This window comes from Bacillus rossius, chromosome 3 (genome assembly GCF_032445375.1).
Source record: "Bacillus rossius redtenbacheri isolate Brsri chromosome 3, Brsri_v3, whole genome shotgun sequence".
Classification (NCBI taxonomy): domain Eukaryota; kingdom Metazoa; phylum Arthropoda; class Insecta; order Phasmatodea; family Bacillidae; genus Bacillus; species Bacillus rossius.
In genome coordinates this window covers 8,892,945-8,907,083 of record NC_086332.1, presented here as the reverse complement: position 1 = coordinate 8,907,083, position 14,139 = coordinate 8,892,945, and the positions used below count along the sequence as shown (strand labels likewise).

The window sequence follows — 14,139 nt, the reverse complement described above, 5'->3', positions numbered from 1 at the left end:
TTATAATATTACATTAATCAGACAGTTCATCTAGCTAATTCATAGCATTAATTGAGCTAATTTATTGTAATAGTAAAACTGAGGGGTAGACAAACACAAGCAGCGTTGCGATAATTCCTTAGCATCACTGCTGCGTCATTTCTACCTCTCCTCTGCCATCTCCCCTTCCGGCCGTTGCAACTAGCATATAGCGTGCTGCGTTGCGTACCAGCCCCCCCTTCCCCCACAACAATGTTTTTTCCGTCTTCCCATTCGACCGCTAGCGCATGCGTTGGAGTGGCGTCGCCGCTGACGCACTCTCCTCCTCTACCGGTTCCCCCACCACGTACCTGACTATTCCCCTCACGCGATCGTAATTATCGTAATGCTAGATAATTGTAGCCCTCTCAGCAAAGACGTTTCTCTTCAAAAAGCATCGTCAACAGTCAAAAGAAGGATTTCAAACACTAAAGTTAATGTGAGCTACTCCGATTGTGTTTGCATTCTTGTTAAAGTACTTTAATTTTTAATAAATGCGTTAAAAAAAAGCTTTTTTACTTTATGTAAAAATCAGTTCCGAACAGACTATTTTATGGATTTAAATTAGATAGAAAAATTTCGACGCCATTTCATAATGAACCGAGCAGTTGATTGTCAGCCCTGAAGATGCCTGCTGCATTGGCGAGTGAAACGTCGGTTCACTCTGCCACTTTGAAAGGGGTCGTTACAACAACGCCGAAATACCACAACGCCGAACGTACAATAACGCCGAATACCATAACGCCGAATGTCAAATTGACCCCAACGCCGACAGCTAGAAAACTGCTGTGTACCACAATGCCGAAATACAGTAACGCCGAAAAATGTTGCTGTGGGGAGGGGGGGGGCAGAGGAGAAAAATTAAAAACAACTAAATGAATTTGTGTGCTAACCTTTGTGGCAGTCCTGCAATGACATTTTTCAGCGTTAATGTATTTCGGCGTTGTGGTACACAGCAGTTTTCTAGCTGTCGGCGTTGTAGTCAAATTTGGCATTCGGCGTTATGGTTTTCGGCGTTATTGTACGTTCGGCGTTGTGGTGCGTCCCCCTTCGAAAGTAAAAAAAAACAGTTTATTTTGCGAAGTTGTTGACGCGGAGGGATCTCGGAGATGGAGACAGTTCCGAGAACGTCCAGACCGATGGCGTGCCAGGTAGGTCGTCCCCCCAGGCGATCACGCGAGCGCAAGTCCAAGGACAGCCAGACAGACGTCGCGTCGCGGCGACGCAGGCCGGGGGGCGCCGCGGTTATCTGCGCGGGTGCGAGGTCCGCTTCCAGTCGCTCCTCGCTCTCGGCAGTGCAGAGGCCTGCGGCAGTAGACGACCATGCTCGCCCTGTGGCTGGCCGCGGCCTGCGTGCTGCTGGCGTGTCTCCGCAGGTACATGACCGCCCGGCCGCCGGGGTTCCCGCCAGGTGAGTGGCCTCGGCGACTGCACAGCCACAACTTCACTGCTACCCATCCTTACTTATTCTTCTTCAATATATTTTTTGACGTGACAACGTCTAATAAATCGATGAACGCCGGCTGCACGGAAGAAAAATTGTTCCGTTACGCACATTGTCCCGTTACGATGTGTCCCGTTACGCTCATTGTACGCTAGCGCCACATCTATCTCTCTTCCACTCGATTGGAACAACCAACGATTTGACTTTTTCGAGGCACATTAAACTTGAAACACTCCCATTAGTTTCCTACTTTTCCTATCATCGTCCTATCCTTAACAGAATAACACTGATTGGAAGAAGTTAAATAGCAAACATGTATAAAAGTTATAGTTAAAATAATCTCTTTGTTAAAGTATAGTAAACATATTTGAATTCATGAGTGCAAATAAAAGTAAATGAATCAATTAAATTGTAGATTTCATTTCACTCCTTCTTTGTATCCATACAAAAAAAGTGATAATTCAATAAAAATGATTCAAATTTGTTCATAAAAGTATGCAATCATTTCATCAGTGTTTTGTTATGACGTTGTCACGTTAAACTATCGTCCGTAAACCGACTTTACAGACAACCAATTTTTTTTGTTTATTAATGCAAATAAATTAATAATAAAAAAATGTTAATTGTTAATAAAGTATTTTATAAATTTAATACAAGTATTAAACAGTTTTTAGTAACTTAAAAGGCCAATTTATATGTTAAACTAAGCATGAACTAAGATTATGTAATCATGTCAAAAACCGTTTTTAATTAATCGTATGTGTGTAACCTTCGACATATATTACTTATTTTTTTGTATATACTACATAAATCAGTACAAATAGTTTATTTCGCTTCTATAATCTTTCAATTTTTTTACTCATGATATAAATAAATTAATAAATGAACTATCATTAATCATTCTATAAAGGTTTTATCAGTAAAATATTTTTTTAATGGTTTTTAGAAACATGAGCACGATTTGAGATTACAAAATTGTGTGCCTAACAGTTTTGATGTAAACACATGTGTAGCTTTTGTCATAAAATCCTTAATTTTTACTATATCATTCATTCAGAAATAATAAATGTATTCCTACGAAAGCCTGAAAAACTCAGATTTGTATAATTTTTGCAAAATCTTTCTTTTAATGATTTTATTATGATATCGAAATCAAGAGTTTTTAAGACAGAGATTATGTACGTAAAACGGTTAATTCAAAACTGTTTACCACATCAATTTATGCTGAGATTGAAACATAAATAGATTTTCAGTTTCTCAAAAACTAAAACCACTTGTAAACTATTATTTAACTAATATTTTTACAAAAAAAAATTTGTCAGTTACATTATTAATTTATTTATAATCGTGAGTAATAACATGAAATTGGAGAAATATAATGATTTAGAATAGGTAAATACTACCACCTTAACTTATTGAAATCGTAATATAAGGGGGGGGGGGATGGCGAATTGTTCCGTCGCGTGGGACCGGGGAGCTCTGACCACACTGACAAGAACTGCCGCAGCGACGATGACCTTGTATGGTTTGGCAACACACATGGGGGAGAAACTCTATTTACCGAGACTGAGACCTAGTTTTTTGAAGTAGTTATGGGCCCGTCCGCTAGGCAGTAGTTTTCATAATATATTGCTGACATAACTACATTAATTTATTAGGAGAAGTAATGTATAAGCTACTATCAGGCAAACAAACCTGTGAAAATTCACTCTATTTGGGCAGCCACTAATTTTGTGGTGTGTAACACAATGGGTTTTTGCACCTCCTACTCCTTTATTTATTACATGACGGCTTATTACAAAACAGCATCAAGTATTTTCGCATCGATTAAATTAGTTTTGCGCCGCTAAGGAGATAACTTAATGTAACCAACAAAAAAAAAAACGTAAAAAAAAACTTTGTATGAGAACCTCTATTCCGATTTCTTATTTGCTGGAAGTTATGGGCCCGCCCAACAGATAGCGACACATGGCTTCAGTTTCCACTGTAAGAGTCGCACTTCTTTATTTCCCTCCTTGTTCTGTGGCAACACGCCCTGCAGATGCAATGTCTCGCCTGACTTGAAGATGGCTGGTGTCCACCCACTTGTTCAAATACCTACACACGTTCGAAAGAAACCACTACACCACAGACAAAATAAGCGAAACTGAGTCTAAAAAAAAAAAATAAGTGTGAGTAGTTCCGGTTAAGAATTTAGTTTTAGAACTTTTTTTATTTGAAGTCTGAAAATGGCAACAAAAAAAAATCGCGTTTATAATTTTTAAGAATGAAACACGCGGTAGAGATCCTTGAAAGGATTCCAGGGTCTTGATTACACCTTTATCTTCATTTCCCCGCCATATGATGGCCATAGTTGTCCTATGCACTACGAGAAGACTGCGCGCCAGCACCAGCAAGTGTCGGCTATTCTTCTTTTCACAACGCCCGATCGTGCATCTTCGGGATTTTTTTTTTTTGGTTCATTGTAACTCATGATAACTAATGGTCTATTAAGTTAGGTTAGCTACATTATAAATACTTTAAAACATTGTGGATTGTTGATTTGGTTAGGATAGCATTAAAGATGCTGTGAAATCATGTAAACGGTTTCCTAGCCCTGAATAGCTACATATTAAAAAGTTATTTGCTAAGCGACCATAAAATGATTTTACAGTATTTTTAATGTAGCTATACTTACCTAATATAACCAACCATCCACAATGTTTTAAAGTATTTATAATGCAGCTAACCTATCCTAATCGACCTCAAATGTAATGCCACACCGGTTTATACAATGAGATAGAACGGGGAAAAAAAAGCGAGCACGAACTTCGGGGAACTTCGGGCGTGGCTCTCTCGTCTGTGAAATGAAGGCTTCCCTCACCAACACAAACTAAGCGAACCCCTTGAGCACACAGCAGGTGATCAGCGCGCTGGACTGTCAGCATGGTTTCTAAGCTCTAACCCATATCGGAACGGACAATAATTTCGATTGTTACGCTGTTTGCGTATGTGCGAGACATCTCGCGTGTAACTACATGTTGTTTAGAACGTTTTACAGCAAGAATGGATCCAGCTCAAAAAGCATAAAGGAGTGGTGGATTTTTTTGTTATCCTACCTCTTTAATGAAGGAGGGTTCATGGTGCCATATCTCAATACAAAATCACAAAAAAGGGAACGTTATCGATACAAATATTTAACAATAGTTTTATCTGCCAAGGTCTTATTTATACTAATATAATAAGGGTGATTAATTGACATTAGTTAACTTCTCTCGCATAAAGTGCTCTTAAAAGAGTAAATACCTAACCCTGAATAGTAACTACTGCTGTTTATAATGTTAAAATTAATAATTATTTTAATAATACTTTTTTTGTAAACGTAATTTAACTGGCCTGATAGTAATTGCGGGTCCATTGCATTCTAAAAATAAATGCGCACCATACACAGGTAGGACTACTATTGTATTATTTTACACAAGAAACGTCTATCACTATGTGTTGCTATTCATATTTTTGCAAAGTTATGCATACATAGTCACATATATTATGTGAGTTTATGCATAGTATTATTTATCCTGAAGCAAAAAAAAAAAATTACCACCAGTCTTGTTTTCGCTCGTAAATGGCAAGGGCTAAGAAATATTTACCTTTTTTAAAGTCTGCATTGCAACATGTGGTCGATCCAATGGTATGGTTTGAAGGCAGTACCCACTGCGCAAGCGAGTGGCGTGCGCCAGGCAGAGAAAGTGTGATCATTTCCTCCTTTCACGTCCCCCCCAATCACTCAACTTTCACTCTCTCGTAGTTTATTCGAATAGCTGAAATTCCAGGCGTCCTGGTTGTAAACTGGCCGCTACAAAAATATCAACTACATGAACTATGACTTTAGATCGCCGTGAAATGATAACTCGTGTAATACTGTAGCTTGGGCGAATATGAGTGCATTAATTTAATGTTATATCGTTGAGTTTATTGAAATAGTGTATTAAAAATCATACGAACATTTTTAGCTATTCGACAAATAATTACTACAATTTTGGTACCAAAATTTTAACTGACGTAAAGGTGATTGATAAATAAACATGGTTCCACACATTGTTTCCCTTTTATGCGATGTTTATCCTTTGATTAACACGGCAGCTGCAGTGAGTATTTTAAAATAACCTGGTTTTCCCTCTCAAAGCATCATTGCAGAGAAGCGTCTTTACCAAATAAAAAATGTTCAGAACTGTTTTAAAAAGTCAGCACATGCCATGCTAAGCGGAAATATCGTGCATTTTGCAGACATTTCGCAGACGCGTGTGGCGTTGCGTTCATCACACATCGCATGGATGCAAAGAAGGAGTGAAATGATATCTACAATTTAATTGATAAATATACTTTTATTTGCACTCATTAATTCAAATATGTTTATTACTTTAACGAAGAGATTATTTTAACTATAACTTTTATACATGTTTGCTACTTAACTTCTTCCAATCTGTGTTATTCTGTTAAGGATATGACGATGATAGGAAAAGTAGGAAACGAACGGGAGTGCTTCAAGTTTAATGTGCCTCGAAAAAGTCAAATCGATGGTTGTTCCAATAGAGTGGAAGAGAGATAGATGCGACGCAAGCGTACAATGAGCGTAAAGGGACACAGCGTAACGGGACAATGTGCGTTACGGGACACTTTTTCGTGTGTGCAGCCGGCGTTCATCGATTTATTAGACGTTGTCACGTCAAAAATCATGTCGATACGTTGCTCCATTGCTGCATGAAAGAATGACAAAAAGACAAACATTTGAATTTATTATATTAGTAGTAATAAGTATTGGGGGGAAGAGATAGGAAACGTAAGGCACCACGTTGTTTTCAAAAGTTTTGCTGCCATTGAAAATTATTCATCGGTTAACACTGAAATTTGCCTTCGTTAGAGCAAAGATTACGCTTTAAGAGATTTACAAACAATAAAGGATATAGATACACTGTATTAAACACAATTCTTTGAACACTGCATTTTTTCCACAGTTGTCCAAATAATTATATAAAATCGAAAAATACAAGGTCAACTATTTGTACTAGCCAGTCATTTATAACTTGGAACATTTTTGATTGCAGTTATACACTAAGCTTTACATTCTGAAATTCCAAACACAGAAAATTGTTATGGCCTGAACATTTTTGAAACCAAGATGACGTATTTCGATTGCCATCCCTTCCCATTAAAAGAACACAAATGTACGTTATAATGTAAAATGTATAGCCACTGCACGTGAAAGCAGCCGGCATGTTTCGCCTGCCTGATGGCTGCGGAGGGAACATGACATTGGAAAGCTGTGAGGACAGCACATAAGTGGTCGGTAAAACGCAGTAGCCTTGGACGTCATCCAAGAACGTGACTGGCACCATACGTAGAGCAAATAAACTACAAGTACAGAGAAGACACTTAACGATATTTAGAGACAGGAAAAATTCGCGAATTCATTTCGCGATAGGCTAAAATATAAATAGTTATACCTCAGTGCTGCCTCTGCTATTGGCTCACAACTCACCTAGAGGACTCTGGGCCAATGAGAAACACCCAACCAAAGCTAAATCGAATCACAAGCTGCTACGTTGGGACGTCTCACAAGACAGCAGCCAATGAGTGAATGACATTTGACTGAGTGTACGTAGAACTATAGATTTCATCCTACAGGTCATTGAACCCGCGAATTTTTCCGGTCCCTAACGATATTTCAACATCGCATTTCTTCCTTCAAAGTCGCTATACAAAACTGCAAACTTGACAAACACGAAAGTATGTTTGTGATAAGTAGGCTCACATAGTTCAGGCTGCAGGCTCAGGTTCAGGGTTCACGGTGGCCATGTTGAGTGAACTCAACCTTGGTGACCATATTGAGTGACATCGACGGCAATATTGAATGAACTTGAACTTGGTGACCATATTGAGTGACCTCGACCTCGGCGGACATATTGAGTGACCTCGACCTTAATCTCTCGCAGCCACACACATTCAGAGACAATACCACAATGAGACATTGAATAAATGTAATAGTGATGTCCGTAACGAAAAGTGCAACATTCATAAATGCTTGAATGATTCAGCTTTGAGAGTTTAAGGTGAAGGTCATCCAAGAGATGTCTGCCGCTAATCCTGAATCCCGAGCCTGCAGTTGGTGTACCTATATGAACTAAATGCACCTACTGTCATGCTTTTAAAATGCGATAAACATATAGTATGTCATCGTATGATGAGAATTATTAAGAAATAATATATTTAAATGCTACCCTTCTATGTATGTATGTAATAAATGTTTAAAATTTGGTTCAAATCTGTGTGTGAAAATAAGGGATTTTTTGTTATTATATGGATTGGTAGCTCTGAATTTATATTGATGGCAAAGAGACCTTTTATTTAACTAACATATCGTTGGGAGATTGAAGAAAAGCATATCAGTGTTGTTTGTTGTTCGGTCCTTGTGGCATTACACAGAGTAAATATCAAATTTACACTTATTTAATTAAAATTCCGAGCACTGAATAAGACTACTTGCAGCAAGCATACCTGTTACTATCGCCACGCCATGTTGTCTCTGCCTAGATTCATCGTGTGCAACAAGTAAAAAAAAATTGGTTGTCTGTAAAGTCGGTTTACAGACGATAGTTTAACGTGACAACGTCATAACAAAACATTGATGAAATGATTGCATACTTTACTTTTAAATAACCTTACCGATTGTGCTGAAAATCGGTGGACTATCGTTAAATTACATAATATTAATAATTCAAACGACGAAAACATGATTGAAAAGTCAAATCGATGGTTGTTCCAATCGAGTGGAAGAGAGATGCGGCACAAGCGTACAATGAGCGTAACGGGACACATCGTAGTGGGACAATGTGCGTTACGGGACACTTTTTCGTGCGTGCAGCCGGCGTTCATCGATTCATTAGACGTTGCCATGTCAAAAAAATAAGTTTTATTTATCATATTTAATTCAGTAACTGTTTGGGAGCGATGAAAATCAAATTAAATTGAATAAGTAAAATAAAATACTTAACGGAAATATATAAGTAAAACATGACTTGATGTAAGTTTTTGGACATACGCCATTGCTAAGCAATGGCGTATGTCCAAAAACTTACATCAAGTCATGCACTCCCATTGCACAAATCTTTTAAAGATAACATATAAGTAACATGCTTTGACTCGTAAAATTTTATTTATTGAAGAGAAAATTCATTACAACAGGCAAATCAAGGTAATGACGTCATCAGAGTGCAATGAAAATGCTTGACCAAAAGAAGAAAAAAACGGAAACGCTCAGAGAAAATGAAGTAATGTCAGACATTTGTAAGACGCTTAGCACGTTTTTCGTTGCCATATTGGTTACAATTATGAACGCCATTATGAAGCTCTACTGCATAATTTAACAGTCGTATAATTACCTCCCGGCATGATTTCATCATTGTATACTTCCGCACATACACACAATTAGCATTTGTACACTTGCGTATTTGCATACTTGTAAGTTACTCACTTGAATATTTGCTCACTTGCATACTCTGTAGGCCTGCTAGGATACTTGACCACATTATTATCCATGCAGCATTTGAATTCAAGTACGCAGTTGTGTACTTTTACATTAGTGTTAAGTCACTTGCCCTTCAAGCGAACTTGATAAATATAGATGGATTCAATGTTTTGCCTCTTCAAATGATATTATGCAGCCAAACAGGTTTATTACATAATTTTTTGCAAGAAATAAGTTTTAATGGAAAAAAACAATGTTTAACCGAAATTAATCATATTTAATACTTTCAATGGTGTCATTCGAATTTACGGCAGTTTACTTTATGTTTCTACTTTTGTATCGTACTTACAATGGTGTTTAACTATTTGTTGAAACCTCCTTACAAACATGTTTAAATATTTGTTTTGTTTCATCCATTGTTTTAATACCAGTTAACGTAGAAATTAAATTATTGTAGAAGTCTTTACATTAATTTAATTTTATACCAAATGTAACCTACATATATTTTTTTCTTTTCAAAATGACGACATTTCTTTCACTAGAAGTACGAGTGAAATACAAACACCCATCTACTTGCATACTTACATAGGTCTTCTGTCCTTTTCGGACAGCCCTTGTGACGTCACTTTCTGGGACAAATTGGTATGGAGTGTGTACTTCACACTCTTATTTGTGAACCCCTTCAAGTTTCCTGTCCCTCCATCTGTGAAGTTTTACATCTTACGCGTGTGGCGGCCTCGCGCCTATTTTTTTAAAACCAAGGTTCCGTTTAGCGCATAACAATTGGGGAATTAAAGGCTGACTGTGCCCAATAAATTATCCCACTTTTCCCTGCCACATTGAAGCCAGCGGGTGCTTGTATGCCCAGCTTCGCGTCCTCTTCGCGAACGCAATTAACGCGCAGACCCACGATATGCCGTTCCGTTATGATTTGTGGTAAAAAAAAAAATTCGTTGTCTGTAAAGTCGGGTTACGGACGATAGTTTAACGTGACAACGTCATAACAAAACATTGATGAAATGATTGAATACTTTATGAATAAAATTGAATCATTTTTATTTTAATAATAAAAGAATAAATACTTGAAATTATACTAGTAATCAGATTTTTAAAATGCAAGAATAATTAACCTTTATTGCCGAAATTGTTTTTGTAATAAGCAATGAAAACCACATTAACTTTTTTATAAACAGTCGACGAAACAGTTCACGTGTCGGGGATAGAGAGCGTGATTCGTTCGGTTCGCGTTCGTCACCGTAGATGGCAGCACCGTAGGGGAATATTATTTCGTTTTTATAATACGATTTTATAACAAATACGCATCCCAAATACACCAAACTTATTTCTAATGTGTTAAAATATTTTTTAAACATTGTTGAAAAGATCCCGTGTGTAATTTGAATTATTATGTGTAACTGTAAAACATATTTTCGTACAAAAACATATTTGAAAATTCAACATTACTTTTAAATAACAGTACCGATTGTGCTGAAAATCGGTGGACGATCGTTAAATTACACAATATTAATAATTCAAACGACGAAAACATTTTTGATAAGTCAATTCGATGGTTGTTTCAATCGAGTGGAAGAGAGATGCGGCGCAAGCGTACAATGAGCGTAACGGGACACATCGTAGTGGGACAATGTGCGTTACGGGACACTTTTTCGTTCGTGCAGCCGGCGTTCATCGATTTATTAGACGTCACGTCAAAACATTGAAGAAAACACGTCGTTAAGCCTATCTTATCTACACACATTGCAACGAATAAACATAACCTACTGTAATTCGTTCGACATCATGGGATATCAGATAAACTAATCTGTCGTATCTTCCAAACGCACATGTTCATTTAACTGCAGCTTGTTTATCTATATCTGCAAGGAAAAAAAATCAGCAAAAATACCATGAGAAATTGATTCAGCACTATTTACCTTTGGCAAGTTACCATGAATAAAGGATGTCATAATTATGAGAAATTAGTACTCATAACTTTACTCTTATTTTATATAAAGTGAGTCTTTATTCCAGGATGTGACTCCTTTGGCACAAATGACTAAGAATATCACATTAATTCTTTCACCAAATGTGGAAGCATGTTTTACATAATATTTCCCGTTTTATAGTTAAATGAGTTTAGTGAGTTTTTTACATAAATAAAAAATTATTATGTTACTGCCCAAATTTTGCTTGATTTTATTGTAGAGCATTTAACTGTGATCAGTTTTTTAAAGTGCAATAACGACCGGCAGTATCTTAACATGATATGCAAAATGACTATATTGACTGAAGGAACGGAACGGTTTTCATGCTGCATAGTGCATACTCATCGATAAAGTAACTAAATGTGAGGTTGGACTGCTAAAAGCCAATATATAATATTCAAACCAATAACAAACTAAATAAGTTAAGACCCGCGGGAAAATATTACATCGTAGAATGTAATTCACAACTTGGATATTTTCCCAAAGCTGAATTTCATCAATTTTGGGTTTTCTTTTCCCGAATACCCAGACACGTCCATCTAGGCAACAGAAGTGACAAGGCTCTCTTAACGTCACACATTAATAATGAGACGAAAAATGAATTATTTTGTGATCAAATCGATGAACGTAACCTAAGAGTCGTTCTTGAGGTTAGGCGCAAGTGATTGCCTCTTTCCACAGCCTCCAAGTATAAGATTTAGTTTATAAGCTTCGCAAGAAACGCAAAAGCGCAAGAATGCATCACGCAACACACGCAAGAAATTTACGGTAGTTTATAAAGAAATTAATTCACAATACGTTACCAACCATACAACTTGGAACTATAAAACTGTAAAAAAAAGTTTATCGAGTTTATTTTAATAAATTATCTTTTTTTACGTAAACATGTAAGATTCGTTCAAATATTATTTAAAAAAATAAGCATTTATAACTTTCTGTGTACGATAAATTTATATAAGTGGAAATATGATGCATGTAATAAAAAAAATCGCAGCTTTCTTTAAAACTTACGCCTGCGTCTTTCCAAGTTTTCGGACCACGTCAATACAAATACAAAAGGCGGAAACGCAAGCTGAAACGCAATAAGTTTACAGTTGGTCCATTTTTGCATTGTTTATTTTTTTAAGTCTTGTGCAATTTATAAACGATTATTTTAATACTTTCTTATTGATCTTATTTGCGTCTTGCGTTTCTTGTGTAGTTTACTAACCCGGCCTAACGGGCTTGCTATAGGTACAATGGGACGGTCCTCGGTCGGCTACTACGTGATGCTTACATTTCTAAAATCTGATTGGCCTACAGTGAAAAGTTAATGTGGTTTTCACTGCTTATTACAACAACAATTTTGGCAAAAAGGTTAATTATTCTTGCATTTTAAAAATCTGATTACTAGTATAATTTCAAGTATTTTTTCTTTTATTATTAAAATAAAAATTATTCAATTTTATTCATAAAAGTATGCAATCATTTCATCAATGTTTTATGACGTTGTCACGTTAAACTATCGTCCGTAAACCGACTTTACAGACAACCAATTTTTTTTTTGTAGAGTTAAATTGGCTAAAACGCGTGCTCGCAGGATAATATTTAGGTATGAAAATCCCATTGAAGATTCTTGAAAATACTCAAGGGTCCTGTAATACACATTTATCTTAATTTCTACGCCGTAAAATGATATGGTTACCACTAAAATATCATTGTTGGCCTCTGCACTACGTTAAGACTGCGCGCTGGTACATAGCATTGCGCTTAGAGATGATATCGTGCGAGATGCACCACCAAGAGTCGCACTTATTGATGTATTTTAAACACACATATCACTGTAGGCCTACATAGCAAGCGATTGAGTCTTTGTTCATGATGGCTAGCTGAAGTGTGCTCCAAAATGCGTACAGCACTACTATTTACATGTGTACCTATGTATGTGTGTATGTATGTTTATGTAGTTATATATATAAGTCAGCGTGCTATTGCTCAGATATGCATATCAGTAGAGAATACCGTATGTTTTGACAGGAAACCTGTTCGGTCTAATGGAGATAAATTCCGTGGCATGTTAAGTCATGTACCCCATTTCATGCGGAGAAAATTTTGTTTTATAATTAGAGACCGGAAAAATTCGCGGGTTCAATGACCTCCAGGATAGACTCCAATATCCTCTACACACTCGGGCAAATGCCAACTGTTCATTGGCTGCTGACTTGTGAGTCGTCTCGACTGGGTGGCCTGTGATTCGACACTTCTGTGAGTGAGGGTCTCTAATTGGCCCCCAGTCCTCCAGATTAACAGTGAACCAATGACAGAAGCAGCACTAAGGTGTAATTATTTGAATTTTAGCATAACACGAAATGAACCCGCGAATTCTTCAGGTCTCTATTTATAATGCTTAATTATTCAGAGATGTCATGAGACAATATTTATCTATATACTTTACAAGTACATGTGTATGTAGATTGTGGGTTGTAACTGCCGAGTTGGGCACAGGAGAGTTTGGATGATTTTGGCAGGCCCACCTCGCTTGCCGTTCTGGGGCAGCTACTGGTTCCTGTTCCTGGCCAACTACCGCTACACCTACAAGGCCCTGAGTGCTTGGGGCCGACTGTATCGCACCAACGTCCTTGGACTGCACATCGGTCCCTTCCCTGCCGTCGCTCTTCTGGACTACACGGCCATCAAGGAAGTGTTCGACAACCCCGACTGCCAAGGAAGGCTTGATGGCTTCCTCGTCCGCGAGCGTGCCATGAAACAACGTCTAGGTAACACTATTTTCAGACTAAAAAAATTGGTTGTCTGTAAAGTCGGTTTACGGACGATAGTTTAACGTGACAACGTCATAACAAAACACTGATGAAATGATTGCATACTTTTATGAATAAAATTGAATCATTTTTATTGAATTATCAGTTTTTGTATGGATACAAAGAAGGTGTGAAATTAAATCTACAATTTAATTGATACATTTACTTTTATTTGCACTCATTAATTCAAATATGTTTATTACTTTAACGAACAGATTATTTTAACTAAAACTTTTATACAGGCTTGCTATTTAACTTCTTCCAATCTGTGTTATTCTGTTAAGGATAGGACGATGATAGGAAAAGTAGGAAACGAATGGGAGTGTTTCAAGTTTAATGTGCCTCGAAAAAGTCAAATCGATGGTTGTTCCAATCGAGTGGAAGAGAGAT

General features: G+C 37.1%; 1 protein-coding gene across 1 annotated transcript in view; it reads left to right on the top strand.

Annotated features, from left to right (window-relative positions):
• Nucleotides 1–1,262: 1,262 nt before the first annotated feature.
• LOC134530176 (probable cytochrome P450 304a1) overlaps nucleotides 1,263–14,139 on the top strand; it is a 32,063-nt gene continuing 19,186 nt past the window's right edge. The window contains exons 1-2 of the mRNA XM_063364813.1: nucleotides 1,263–1,429; nucleotides 13,459–13,707. Of these exons, the coding sequence (XP_063220883.1) occupies nucleotides 1,342–1,429; nucleotides 13,459–13,707 (337 nt within the window). The 5' untranslated portion in view covers nucleotides 1,263–1,341. The remainder of the gene's footprint in view (nucleotides 1,430–13,458; nucleotides 13,708–14,139) is intronic.